Genomic DNA, 15,605 nt, shown 5'->3' on the forward strand with positions numbered 1-15,605 from the left:
GTGGCCAGGAGGGTTTGGGCTCCCTTCTGGCCCAACTACCAAAGGTACGGGGAAGGGGGGTGGGGGGGTCGTGGGGGTCGTCAGGGGGATCGCGGGTCGGCTGGGGGGCGGTCGGAGGTTCTTGGGGGGGGGCGGTCGTTGGGGGGAGGGGGGTTTGCGTCGAGGGCAGGAGGGCCTGGGATCCCTCCTGCCCGTAATGTAGTGCGGGGTGGGGTTAGGGGGTCGCCGTGGCCAGGAGGATTTGGGCTCCCTCCTGGCCCGATATTGTTGGGGAGTCGGCGGTCCTTCGGGGGGAGGGATGTATCGGACGTCGGGGGGGGGGCATCAGGCTTTCAGGATGGGGACAGACCTTCAAGGGGGGACAGTGCACGGAAGTCAGGGGGGGTGAACGGAGAGTCGGGACAGCGCACGGAAAGTCAGGGCAGTGCACGGAAGTCAGGGGGGGGTGAACGGAGAGTCGGGACAGCGCACGGAAAGTCAGGGCAGTGCACGGAAGTCAGGGGGGGTGAACGGAGAGTCGGGACAGCGCACGGAGAGGCGGGGCAGTGCACGGAAGTCAGGGGGGGTGAACGGAGAGTCGGGCAGCATGCGCGGTATAATCGTGAGCGCGTTATACCAAAGTTTTTGCGCTTATCATCGTGATTTCTGCGCGCTATACACGTGTGCGCGTTTTATACGGGTGCGTGTTATTTGCGTGAAAATACGGTACTGTACTTCCTGATAAAGGTCCATCCTTATCCTTACAAACACTGTCAGAATACCTTACCTCTGTCACTCCTGCAGAATACAGAGTCTGAAATACAGAATAAGTAGCTACTAATTAGAATTCTAGTGTGACAGACATTCCATTCCTGAATGTGTGGGTAGTCCATCCCTTCTCATGAAAATTCTTGTATGGAGATTCGTTAGCATTCTTTTGCTCCGCCTTCCATCCTTCTGGGCTGTCCTCCAATTCCTCAGTTGTTTTTCTACAAACGAGATGGTGGGAGCCGGTCTTTTCTGATTGTGTTTATTTTTAGTACACACACACACACTACACACACACACATTCTCAAAATACTAGGACTGTAGATTAGCATGATAATAACGTGCCACTTGGAACCGCCCCTTCCCCAACCCGACGTGACTTTGCTGAGCCAGTTGGAAGGCTCAGCGAGTCTCCCAGCACCTTTTGTTAATTTAATTTAATTTTTTTGTTGTTGGCCCTGCCACTTGGAACCGGGAGCAGACAGGGAGGCTTGCCGGCGTGGGAGGGCACTCCGCCCCTTCCCCAACCCGACATGACTTTGCTGAGCCAGTTGGAAGGCTCAGCGAGTCTCCCAGCACCTTTTGTTAATTTAATTTAATTTTTTTTTCGTTGGCCCTGCCACTTGGAACCGGGAGCAGACAGGGAGGCTTGCCGGCGTAGGAGCACACTCCTCCCCTCCCCCAACCTGACGTGACTTCGCTGAGCCAATAAAAGGCGTTCGGTGCGCTGTCGAAGACGCGCGTCAAAGGCGCCTTAGTGAGCACCTTTGTGAAGTGACCAAGAAGCGACCCACCCCCACAACACTACCAAAAGTAAAACCAACTGTAAGACAGCAGACAAATCACCAAAAATCCCCCACCAACTAATACCTACCTCCAATCACCAAAAATGAAGCTAACATCACGTGCCCAGCACTTCCTACTGATAATCCTTCTTTTAACCAGCTGGAAGATAACAGCAAATAACCTCCTTCCAACAACCTACAATCTACTCCTAGGAGACCTAAACCTACACCTAGAAGACCAATCATCTAAACAAGTAGACAACTTTCTCTCATTTCTCAAAGCCTTATCCTTCCAAATGCTAAATCCACAAACAACTCATGAAAAAGGCCACCAACTTGATATCGCAGCCTTTATGGCCCACCAACCATCCCTAACAGAAATTCATACATCTAACGGAACATGGTCCAGATCCATCTGGTCAGACCACTACACTTACACCTTCAACATCAACTGGACCAAAAACAAAAAAACCATAACAAAACTCAATAAAGTAACATACACCTCACGCAAACACATCGAACCGTCCAAATTCTGGACTAAAATAGATGAAACAATTCAAGAAAACAACCCTGAGGACTTCATCTCACAATGGGAAAGATTATGCATCAACACCCTTTATGAACTAGCCCCATTGCAAACCAGAACCAGCAGAAGATCAGATCAACGGTTCGACTCTGAACTGCTACAACTCAAAAGACAATGTAGACAACTAGAAAGAAAATGGAGAAAATCGAACTCGGATCATACAAAATCCGCCTGGAAAAAAATCAACATACAATACAAATCACAATTAAAGGACAAGAGAAAAGCATACTACACCAACCTAATAGGCACTGAAACCCAAGACACCAAAAAACTGTTCCAAATTCTAAAAAACCTAACTGACACCCAAACCTTACCTGACCACTAACAATACCACTCCCCCCTCAGCCACTCTATTAGCAGAACACTTCCAAAATAAAATCACAAATGCAAAAGCTACCCTCAATGACACCCCTGTCTCTCTTATTGAAATCTCAGTTCTACCTACAGATAGATTCAACTGCAGCAGACAGAATATGGTCTCAAGTCCCCAACATTCAATGACCCGAATTCAACAAATACTACAAAAAATACAGCCATGCATCCTGTGACCTCAACAACTGTCCACCATATCTCCTAAAAACATCCAGCACAAAATTCCGTGCTTTTCTTCTAAAATGGATACAAATCACGCTCATAAGCGGCCAATACCCAACTAACCTCGGCAAAATCATCATCACCCTGATCCTCAAAGACCCTAAAGGACCAATAGATCAAACATCCAACTACAGACCCATTGCCTCTATTCCACTCTATGTCAAAATAATAGAAGGACTAGTTGCCAAATTCCTCACCAATTACCTAGAAAACCAAAACATATTCCATCCCATGCAATCCGGCTTCAGAACCAACTTTAGCACAGAAACACTACTAGGATCTCTCTTAGACACAGCCAGACAACATCTCAGCACAGGAAAAAAAATGATGCTCATACAACTAGACCTGACCGCTGCATTCGACCTGGTGGACCATAGCATCCTTATACAAATCCTAGATACAATAGGTATCACAGATAAAAGTATACTCATGGTTTGAAGGATTCCTAAAATCAAGAACCTATAGAGTAAAATCAGACAAAGAAAAATCTGAACCTTGGTCAAACCCCTTCGGAGTTCCCCAGGGATCCCCTCTATCTCCTACACTCTTCAACCTCTATACTGCCTCCTTTAGCTCCCACCTGGACAAACAAGGCATAACCTCATACAGCTATTCAGATGACATCACCATTCTCTTACCCTTCGATCAACCAAAACCCTCCATGACAGATACAATACACCAAACACTAAAATCAGTAGCGACCTGGAAGAAAGATCGCAAACTGAAATTGAATCCAGACAAAACTAAATTCATCCTCCTCGAAAACAACAAAATACCAACCATAACCAACATTGAAATCAATGCATTCAACTACCCAATACAATCCACTCTAAAATTACTAGAAATAAAAATTGACAGATGCTTCACCATGCAACCACAAATCAATAAAACAATACAAAAATCATTCTCAATCATGAGAAACTTAAGACAAGTTTGGAAATTCTTCGAAAAATCGCAATTCCAGCTCATAGTACAGTCCCTAATACTAGGCCTACTAGACTACTGTAATATCCTCTATCTCCCCTACCCTGCAACAATAACAAAACAACTACAAACAATCCAAAACAGAGCACTAAGACTCATCTACTCATTGAAGAAACATGACCACATTACAGAAGCATATCTCAAATCACACTGGCTTCCAGCAAGAAAACAATTTAAATTCTACTGTCTACTATTTAAGACTTTATACAGAGACAGTCCAAACTACCTGAACAACTGCCACATCCACAACAGCATCCCTAGACTACAAAACTTTTAGAAAAGAAATAAAGACCATACTATTCAAGAAATCCCTGGAAAATAATTAACACCGCAAGTATCAAACATCGCCTCTCACTAAAGCCAACTACCCTAAACAAATAACCATACTCATTTCTTACTCTCTTTGAAAATGACCAAATCTCTTTTTGGTAAGATCTTTTTTGTAATACTTCCTTGATAATTCTTTTGTAATCCGCCTTGAACTGCAAGGTAATGGCGGAATAGAAATCCCTAATGTAATGATAAATCTTTATTTCCAATTAATAAAATTAATCATGATTAACATGATAAATCTTGTCTGTAGCAATGCTCTGGTCCTTTCACCATGCTTTTGCCTGCAGTCTTTCAGCCACCGGCAACTTCCTGTACACAGTGTGCGCACACACATACACACCCAAGAAGCACTGTATTTAAATTTTAGCTCTGTAGACTTGTAAGAACAGGAAGACAACTAACCACACTAGTTCTAGAACCGCTGGAGTCAAGACAGGCTGAGTCACTGCAGCCTCTCCTTGAATGTTCTCAGATATCACTAAATACTTGTGGTGTGACAGTTAAGGTTGTCTCTTTCCCTGTACCACTCTGACATCATCTGTGGATCTTTGTGAGAATCTCCACATTTTGCTTTTGGTGCTCTGAAAGGATTTCTGTGCTTTACTACTAGCCTCCCACCTCCACCCCAAGAGCAACTCCATTCTTCACTGCCAAGAGGACTTCAGAAGTCTCTCTGCTCCTGCTGCTGGGGCCAGTGTGAAACCAGTAGTATATCTGCATTCCGCAAATCTAGTCTTCACTCCAACAATGGCATTGATACTCATGTGCTGCCTGTAGCCTGAACCAGGTCTTTCCCTTGAAAAAATCCAGTAAGTTGCATCAGAAGGAGTGGGACAGGTCAGAGGAAATGCCCTGGGTCTTTATGAAACCACGAGAAGAACCAGGAAGGGAGAGTTTCTAGACTGTGCCTATGGGATGGGAGGGAGAAGGGAGCATGATTATTAGTTGTGATTAATTTTTTTAATCATATTGACATCCATTGATAAATTCAAAGCAGATTTTAAAAAACTTTTCTCTTTTCTGATGATGTCAGACGTGAGCTGGCAGACTTATGCAAATACAGAATATACCTAATGTGTTTGTCCCCTTCTTTTAAATTGTAGTTCTCCCTCTTAACCTTACATCATGTTGTTTTTTCTGGTTTTCATTTTATTTTAAATTTGTTATTAAAATTCGCCAAAATGTTCACCATTGGTACGGGATAGTAAGTTTTAAATAAACTTGGAAATGTTTGTTTTTTTGTAATGCCTCTGCTCTTTGGACTTGTCACCTGTAGGGGACCAAAATTTAATGCGGCTATTCAACAGGATCTCAGTGAGCCAAACCCCATCAGCTGTTCTAAAGCAGCATTTACTGTGACACCTCTGATATAATTTGTATACTGCTGTACAGTGAACTGTTTGGAACAGGTGGATAAGGATGTATACTTCTGGAGCAGGTGTTTCCACTGCTATACAATAATTGTTTGGAGCAGGTGCATAAAAGTGTTTTGTGCTGCTGTAAAAACACATCTGTTTGGAGCAGGCAGTATTCCCATTAATTTTCTCTGAGGCAGGTACAGGCATGCCCTAGTGTTGGGTACATAATTCCTGCAAGTAAATGGCAGAGTCCCTGACCCCCATCCCTCCCTGCCATGAATTATTTCTACTGTAATATCCTCTTTCTTCAGTCTTACTTTTATGCTACCAGTAAACTTAAATTTATCTCTTCCCCTGCATCCGCCTTCCTGCCTCCCACTTTCCCAGCATCCATTCTGTTTCCTACCTCCAGCATCCAGATCCCTACTTCATTCTTTTTTTTTTTTTTTATCAAGTAGTTTATCCTCCCTCAATCTGTTTTCCTTTTCCCCCCCTTCCTCTTCCCTGCTTTTTATACATCCATCTTTGGATCGACCTCTGAGTCTTGATGCGGCTAATGCTTCTCTCTTCTGACCTCTTCAACCGCTGCTGCAGAGAACCTGATTGCATGCAACACAGTGCCCCTTCCCCATAAAACTGCGAACTTCACAAAAACAGTGCCACATAAACATCTCACCACAAATCCCTTATAAGTCATGATGAGCCCCCCAAAACACTGCCAAAACCTACTATACCCACCTGTCTACCATCCTAATAGCCCTTATAGCTGCAGGTGCCACCTGTATGACAGTAGAGTAGGGTTTTGGTGGGTGTACATTTTTTACCATGAATACATTACATTAAAATACATTTCTAGACTGCAATACCTTCCAGATCAATGTGGTTGTAAAATTTGTAGGAAAGTAAGGAAGATGATTTATTTTTCTCTTTACATCATCAAGAGACTACAAGAGAAAAAAAAAATCATCTTCCTTACTTTCCTACAAATTTTACAAAAAGAGATATCTTTAATAGTTTTCAGAAATGTATATATGAAATCAAAGAAGCAAACAAAATACGCAGTTCCGAATCCCAACTAGCAGCCTGAAATGCAATTGTTCGATGCAAAAATTTCTTGTAAAGACATCCTCGTACTGGAGGGAGCACAAACAATGAAGTTATTCTTAGTGGACGAACTGCCTTAAAAAATGTAAATTGTTCTAGTAAATAACCAGGTGCCTGACCATATATGGCTTTATAACAGAGCGTCTGAAATTTAAACCAAACCCTGGCCTCAAAAGGCAACCAATGGAGTTGTCTGTAGTATGGAGTAACATGACCCAGTTTTTTCAAATCAAAAATTAGACGCACAGCCACATTCTGGATTTTGTGCAATCTATGCAAATTTGACTGAAGACCTGCCAAATGAACTGAATTACAATAGTCCAGTATACTAAGTACCAGAGATTAGACTAGCATTCTAAATGGGACTAGAATACTGGTCCAATCTCTGGTACTTAGTATATTGAAATTCAGTTCATTTGTCAGCAGCTAGAGTGGCTTATGGGCCTGGGTCCTCCTCTCTATGGTTCACTAACCCCCCCAACACCCCCCCCCAGACTACTTAAGCCACCTCTGTGCAGCTCTACTAGGCTTTCCTATGCCAGGTGCTGATGTTATGGAGGCAGGTATGTATGTTTTTATTCTAATTTTTATGACTGTGGTGGGGGTCAGTGATCACTGGGGGAGTGTGTGTGTGGGGGGGGGTCTGTACTTTGTGTCTGCAGTGGTTATCTGGTCACTTTGGATACCTTCTGGGCATTTAGACCTGTTTTTAGATCGCCTAAGTCACTACGTATAAGTTCCCTCTAGGCAGTCTCGTCAAACTTTTGGTTATACTTGCAGTACAAGTAAGTCTAGTAGGTTAGCCCACGTCGCACCCAAATCCTGCCCTCACCACTCCTTCTAAAACGCCCCTTTTAGCTCTGGGCATACAGCAGCACTGAAAAGGCCTAAGTTCTTTTTAGATATGTCTAAAACCCATTTCGATTATCGGCTCTTGGATGAACACAAGAATTGCCGCTGCTGGGTCAGACCAGTGGTCCATCGTGCCCAGCAGTCTGCTCACGCAGCGGCCCCCAGGTCAAAGACCAGTGCTCTAAATGAGTCCAGCCTCACCCAGAGCTGTGGAGTCGGAGTCGAGGAGTCGGAGTCGGAGGAAATTTCGGGTACCTGGAGTCGGAGTTGCCAAACTATGCACCGACTCCGACTAAATTTAGATTGGAATTAATAAAAAGCAAGTTTAAATGTCCCAATTCACAAAAAGTTATAATTAATGACTTCTCTACTGTAAGAATAAAGACCAATGCATGCAGTGCCTCACGTAACCGCAAAACGAACACGTGCTTCACTATATGGCACGCAACGTACAATACTTATAAATGTATTCTCCCTTGTTGTTGTTTACAACTTATTTCCAACGTTCAACAAGATTTTCAATACCTCGTTGGTAGAAATCACCTGGTGTAGACTCGAAAAATTCATCCAACCAAGCTCTCCCACCATACGCACAACATCTTTTTACGCGGATGAAGATCTTGTTTCACGCGGAGTCGGAGTCAGAAGTACAAAAAACTGAGGAGTCGGAGTCGGAACATTTATCTACCGACTCCACAGCCCTGGCCTCACCTGTCTTTTTGATCGTCCAAGTACCGACTTAGGCCGGTTTTTGGACATTTTTTATTATGAGCCCCTTAGCTTTCACCCGATGGGAGCTCTGCCATTTCGCTATTTGTTGCTTCGTCAGGAATTTGAAACTTTTACAGTCTGTTATATCTTTTCACAGCCTTAATTGCCTAAACCTAACATTCGACAAACTGACAATGACGGAATCTTAGAAAAGTATAGCAGTTGAATAAAGGGGCTACAATCAAAGTAATAATTAGGAAAAGCAAAAAATAAATAGTGTTCCTATTTAATTTATTTCACACAGTGGGAGAATTTCAGCTTTTTTTTCCAATGTGGAAGATTTTTCACAGGCCAAAAACTCTCAATTTTTGAAGTATTTCTTTCTTTTCTTTTAAAATTGAGAGCAGTTGTTTTTATTTCAGGTCTTAGAGAAACAGGAGAATTTTTCCAAACTCAAGTACGAGTATTTATACATATTTTTTTTTTTTTTTAAATTTACTTCTGGGTAAATAAATAAAACTGAACTGAACCAATAGTGAGAAGGCCGTCTCCATCAATAGGATTGTGAATTTGTTGCTGAAGTGTGCTTTGTGTAAGTATAGTACACAATGTTGAATGCCTGAGTTTTGTCCAGGTCTAGTGGAAAGCTACAGCATTCGCAGGAATATGCCACAGAGTGACAGTTGCATCCTCAGAAAGTCTTCAGCCAGCCTCAGTTCTACCCTGTTATATAAAAGGAAGCATGAGTTTATACTTGTCTGTGTAGGGCATTTTGTGCCGCATTTCACTGGGATGTTTGTGCACTTCCTTGGATTTTCTTTTATTAGCAGCCCTAATCGCACTATGACTAGGGTTACCAGATTTTTCTATGGAGAAACCCAGACACATGGCCCTGCCCTGTTCTGCCTCCAGCCCCACCCCCACTACTACTACTACTACTACTACTATTAATTATTTCTATAGCACAACCAGACGCACGCAGCGCTGCACAGAGTCACAAAGGATAAGAAAACAGTCCCTGCTCGAAAGAGCTTACAATTAGAGAATGACACGATGACAAAATTCATCACCGTTCCGTCCCCGCGGATAACCGCAGGAAACCATCTTCATGTCATTCTTTAAGGAGAGAGGGAAGAATCAGAGTATAATTGGGCACAACCACTGACCCGCAAGCTTTGCTTTGAAGAATGCTGGTGTAGAAGGACCGAGGTTGAAATAGACACTATAAGATGATATGGGATTATTTCCTGCAGGGACGGGAACGGTGATGAATTTTGTCACCGTGTCATTCTCTACTTACAATCTAAACAGTCAAGACAGACAAACACGATGTCATGAATACAGTTAAGGGGAATGGTTAATCAGCGGGCTGGATTGGAGGACAGAGGAGTAGGGTTAAGGATTGAAAGCTATATCAAAAATGTGGGTTTTTAGTCTGCTTTTAAACAGGGGAAGGGGCTTGACGGACAAACTCAGGTATTTATTCCAGACATAGGGGGCAGCTAGATGAAAGGAATAAAGTCTGGAATTGGAAATGGAGGAGAAGGGTAACGCTAAGAGTGACTTATCTGAGGAACAGAGTTCTCTGGGAGGTGTATAAGGAGAGAGAAGCGAGGAGATATATTGAGGGGCAGCAGAATGAACACACTTGTAGGTTAGCAATAAGATCTTGAATTGTATGTGATGGCAGATAGAGAGCTAGTGAAGTGACTTAAGGAAAGGGGTGACATGAGCATAGTGAGATTGGTAGAAGATGAGTCACGCAGCAGAGTTTTGCACAGATTGCAAGGGGGAGAGGCGACACTGAGGGATACCAGCTAGGAGTAGCTTGCAGTAATCTAAGCAAGAGGTTACGAGAGCTTGGACAAGGATCCGGGTAGTGTGCTCAGAGAGGAAGGGGTGAATTTTGGTGATATTGAAAAGATAGAAGCGACAGGTCTTAGCAGCTTGTTGGATATATGTAGAAAATGAGAGGTCAGAATCGAAGACGACTCCAAGGTTGCGAGCAAAGGAGAGTGGAACAATAACAGTATTATTTACAGAGATGGAGAAAGGAGGAGCAGAAGGTTTAGGAGGAAAAAGGAGCAGCTCAGTCTTGGACATATTTAGTTTCAGATAATGGCATGACATTCAGGCAGCAATGTCAGCCAAACAAGCAGAGACTTTTTCTTGGACTTTAGGTGAAATTTCAGGTGTAGAGAGGTAGATCTAGGAGTCATCAGCATATAGGTGATACTGGAAGCCATGGGAGGAGATCAGGGCACCAAGGGAACAGGTGTAGAGAGAGAAGAGAAAAGGTCCTAAGGTGGAACCCTGGGGTACCCCAACCGCTAGCAGGGTAGCAGCAAAGAGGACCCACCAACACATACACTAAAGGTGCTTTGGGAAAGGAAGGAGGCAAACCTATTCACGGAATCCAAACAAGGACAGCATATCGAGGAGTAAACTGTGATTTACAGTATGAAAGGCAACAGACAGGGCAAGAAGGATAATGATAGAGTAAAGGCCCTTAAATCTGGCCCTGAACAAGTCACTGCAGACCTTAGTGAGGGCAGTCTCTGTGGACTGTTGGGGGTGAAAACCAGATTGTAGAGGATTGAGAATCTGTCGAGTTGAAAGAAGTCCAGGCAGTGCCGAAGAATAGCACGCTCAAGTATCTTGGCTAGGAACGGAAGAAGGGAGACAGGGTGATAGTTGGATGGGCAGGAGGGGTCCTACGAGGGTTTTCCACAAAGTCTTGTCTTTCTTTTCCAACCTCCAGGCCACATCTGGAGGGCCTCTTGAGCATGAGCAGCCTGAAGGTCAGGGCTTTCCAAAACCCAGACATACTACTGAGTTTTGGAAAGTCCTTCTGAGCACCCAGTCAGTCCTCTAAAAAGAGTTTTCCCGGACGTCTGGTAACCCTAACTATGAACGTAGATTGTAAGTCCTCTGTGGACAGAGACCTGTCCTGTACCTAAATCTAATTTGCCTCAAACTAACACTGGTGGAGGAGGGGGACCTGCATGATTAAAGGTGTGCCTAGAGCACCAAATATCTTTGAACCAGCCCTCCACTGAGTGTGTAACTGAAGCCACTTTAGTGAATGACACAGAGAAAACAGCTGATTACAGTATCTTCTTCAAATGTCACTGCTAACAGCTTTTGCAATTCTCATAGAATACCTTTAATTAAACTGGTCTTTCATTTCTCCTACAAATATTTCCACAAGACCTCTGGCACACATGCTTCTCTCACATGCTTGGAATTCCTCTCTTCCTTAATTACTAGAGGTACCTCTTCCCAGACTTCAGCTATATTAGCTGCCTATGGGTCCTATCCTTCGGTTTAGTGTCAGTCCCAAACCACTGGATACAGGTTTCCAGTGAAAAGCCTCCAGTCTCTCACATTCACCCTGGATGCTCTTAGTTAAGCAAATAGTAACCAATTCCCCTCCAGTGGGAAATCTTACCCTTCTTCAGCAACTGTGTAGGATTGTTTCTGTCCCTCTGACTGAGTTAATCCTAAATAGCCCATACTTCACAGACCTTGAGGCTCTCCACATTTCAGATATTAGCCTGCTTATTGGAATGCAGAAAAAAAGGCATTAAGAAAACTAGAGATGCATTTCAAATAAAATTGTAATCACAGTTAATCACAAGTGAAGGTTAGTTAGTTATTTCCTGCTGGAGTTCCTCGTGACTCTGGGAGACTACGGGAGCTCACGGCAGCCATTTCCTATGAGTGATCTGCACGGGACAGGAGTGTAGGAAGATCACTCCTGCCCCGAAAACCTGCTAGACCACCAGGTAAGGCTTAAAAATAGGCGAAAAAAATTAAAATCGCCCCCCCCCCCCCAAAAAAAAAAAAAATCACGAATAACCGAATCCGCAGATGCTGAAACCGCGGATTCGGAGGGAGAAGTGCATCTCCTGTTTTGCTTGTGGAGCTCTGCACCAACCCCATCCCCATGATGGTAGTCTGATCCCATTCGCACAAGCCTCAAGCATTTATGATTTTATATTTAAATCATTTTATTAAAGTATAAAAATAAACAATATTCTGTAGAACTGTCATTTTATAAATCACAAACAATACATAGGAAAGATCAAGAAAACCTCTGTCTCCCCTCCTCCTCACAAATATCTTCTTCACTATCAGGAAAACTGAACAAATTACTACAGAATGCTCCATAAAAAATTCATGGTAACAGAATACCTCTGTCGCATGCACAGAACACAAATTCCAAATACATAATAGTTGACAAGAAATGATAAACATAAATTAAACCAAAATCCTAAGAAGCCACACCTTCCATGTAATACAACGCCAAAGAAAGATCTGTTTCCTCCTATGCTGGACTGAGAGAGCCCTAAGCCTGGTTTTGAACTTATATTCCAAATCAACATGAGATTTGCAGTGCCTAATTCTATTCATTGAAATCAGATGCTGTAAGTCCCATAATGCACCAGGATCGGGTAGTCTGAAGTCTAGGCCTGGAACTGGGTAACTTGGCAATTGTTTTATTGGAGAAATCCAGCTGCACTGCAGCCAGCTTTGTTGTAGCCCTAGGGTTCCCACTACCCCAAATACCACATGGTTCAAAGTGAAACGGTAAAGTAGGGATATTTATGCTTTCTTGTCGACCTTCAGTTTCTCTTGCCCTACCCTGATTACCTCCCACCCTTTCAACCCATGCCTAAATTTCAGTCCTCACATCCATACAGATTGTCTGCTTTTGGCTAATGAACGAACCTAAAGGGAAACCCTTGTGTGTCTTTCTAGGCGACTGTTGGCTCTTGGCAGCCATTGCATCCCTTACCTTGAATGAACAGGTTTTGTCCCGTGTTGTTCCCAAAGATCAGAGCTTCGAGGAGAACTATGCTGGGATCTTCCACTTCCAGGTAATTGCTAGAGAGTGCCGAGGAGCATACTGAGCAGAGATTGTATTTGAAGAGAAGGTGCCAGTAGAAATGTCCAGGTTTGATCAAAGAAAGTTCAGAGGTCACAAATTCATTTGATAAACCTGCAAGGGCTTTCATGAGTTTGCCGAGTCAATTCATAGAGCTCTGTTCTCTAAATACTGAGGGGGAGTTACACAAAACTCTGGCACTGTTCCTCTACAGTGCCAGAAAAATATCACTTCTGTTTTTTTAAACCAATGCTCAACACTAACAGCCTGCAAATTATATGCACACTGTTAGTGTTAAGCATTGGTCACTAAAAAGATTGGAATGTTCCTGGGGTATGCCCACAAGAGCTGTTGGGAAGCTTGTTCTTGTCCTTTCATATGTAAAATTGAACCTTACTGAAGCCTGCTAAATATTTGAATGTTTCCGCCTAATCTACCCTTTCACTTTTCTCCCGCTCGCGTTGTTCCACAGTTGTCTGCTAACATTAGATGTCTGTAGCTCTGTCTCACCTGAGCTAAGAAAGGACCCTCATTCCTGGTGACATCGCAGATGCTATTCTAGAGATTTGCTCTCAGGCTTGGGATGAACTGCATCATCTACTGCAGTACTTTTGAGTGATCAGGTTCTGTGCTTTCTTTCAGTTCTGGCAATTTGGTGAGTGGGTTGACATTGTTGTCGATGACAGACTGCCCACGAAAAACGGGGAGCTGGTCTTTGTCCACTCGGCAGAAGGTAGCGAGTTCTGGAGCGCTCTGCTGGAGAAGGCCTACGCCAAGTAAGTGAATGTGTATTGAGCAGAGCGACAGCTGCAGTATAGTGAGTGCCTTTTAATACTAGCCAAAATATTGATAGGAGAGTCCTTGGCTTTTGGGTGAAAAGAAGCAAGAGATTACTATTCATCCTTTCACTTTAGTGGAAAATCTTTTTCTCTCCTGCTGCTCTTTGACTGAAGGGGTGGGAGTTACGCCCTATTCCATTTGATGAGAAGAATTTTCTGGTGCTTTTAGGGACACGAATGAGCTATTCCTCCACCAATAGCATACAGCGCTAACACATTTTGACCTAGTGTTACCACAGAACTTGGTAGAACAGTGGATAGTAGTCAAGCTTGTTTTTATGTGAAATCCTTTTTTATTAAACAAAGAACACTACAATAACAATACCAGCGAAAACAATGTTTGCAAATGAGAGCAAACTCCGCGGAGGACTGTGTTCTGATGTCCTCCATGGTTACAAACAATATACCCTCCCATCCCCATAGAAGCCCCCCCAACCCCCTCCCCTCTCCTAACAGAGAGAACTAATGTGCACAGACAGCGTAAAGATATTAAGCAGGCAAAGCAGAATACTATTATAATCTATTCAGAACATGGCTACGACTCAGTGGTAACAAAGTGTCCAAATATGGAGTCCAGGTGTCCACAAAGGCTTTACTGTGGCGGCGAGAAGAAGAAGCCAGCTGAGCCTCCCAGCCCATGAGTTCATGCAGCCTGTTTCTCCAAAACCAAAAGGTAGGCGGCTCAGAAGCAAGCCAACAACACAGGATACATTTCTTCCCCAAAATAAAACACTTACTGAGGAACAATTTCTCTGAGGAAGAGTACCCTGAAAGCAATGGGAAATGTGCAAAAAGCATAGAAAACACTGAGACAGGCACAGACATCCGAAGAAGGCTCTGCAAAAAGGAGGCCAGCGCTGGCCAAAAGGCCTGGATCCCCAGACAACCCCAAATACCATGATAGTAAGAGTTGACCCCAGAAGAACATCTCCCACAAAGCTGGGTGTCCACACAGCCCATATAATATGCTTGACACTGAAAGCCATAGGCTCGCAAGACAATGCGAAAGTGACATTCCCTCAAATCAGCATTAGAGACCAGGCTAGCGGTGCGTTTCAACACCCTCAACAAAAATCCCTCCCCAAGTCCCGCTGCCAAGCCTCTGAAACCCCTGGGAAAACCCTGGATGGGCTAAGAGTCCAAAGCTGTCTGTGAAAATAAGAGATCGAGACCCTAGTATCTGGGTCCGCCACCAAAAAAGAATAGAAGCTGGTCCCAACGGGCCCACCCCCGGAGGGAAAGCCAAGTTCCCCACCAGGGGCAAAAAGACACTGGCAGAAGGATCCTGATTCCATAACCAAAGAATCTGGTGCCATGTCCCCCTCAATGGGCGAAATAGAATGCTGCGCCTACAAGCCTCCGGCAACCGTGACAAAGGAGCATGAAGAAGGTAAAGGAGGTGAAGAGGATAGAAATAGTCCCACTCCAAGGAAAGATCCATATAAAAGGAGGTGCCCAGCACTCAGTCCCCCAGATGACGCAACAAACAAGCTTAATTATACAGTTGAACATCAGGCACCCCAAGACCCCCCTCCGAAGTCGGAACAATTAGCAAAGTCCTGTGCAAATTAGGCTTCCGTCCCCCCCAGAAGAACTGGGATAGCATAGAATATAAGGCTTGGATATCCCTCTGCAAGAGAGACAAAGGAAGTATCTGGAGAACATAAAGCCACTTGGGGAAGATAATCATGTGGAACAGGTGAATCCTACCAGATAACGAGAGCGGGAGATCCTGCCATTTAACCAGTAAAAGCTTAGTATCCGAAAGGGGCTTATCAACATTAATATGATACAGTTGAGCAAGATCCATGGTGAGCCGGA

At 43.8% G+C, this 15,605-nt stretch overlaps 1 protein-coding gene across 1 annotated transcript in view; it reads left to right on the forward strand.

Annotated features, from left to right (window-relative positions):
• LOC117356530 (calpain-2 catalytic subunit-like) overlaps window positions 1–15,605 on the forward strand; it is a 128,990-nt gene that overhangs the window by 21,845 nt on the left and 91,540 nt on the right. The window contains exons 3-4 of the mRNA XM_033935860.1: window positions 12,819–12,937; window positions 13,588–13,721. Of these exons, the coding sequence (XP_033791751.1) occupies window positions 12,819–12,937; window positions 13,588–13,721 (253 nt within the window). The remainder of the gene's footprint in view (window positions 1–12,818; window positions 12,938–13,587; window positions 13,722–15,605) is intronic.

Source organism: Geotrypetes seraphini, chromosome 3 (genome assembly GCF_902459505.1).
Source record: "Geotrypetes seraphini chromosome 3, aGeoSer1.1, whole genome shotgun sequence".
NCBI classification, from domain to species: Eukaryota; Metazoa; Chordata; class Amphibia; order Gymnophiona; family Dermophiidae; genus Geotrypetes; species Geotrypetes seraphini.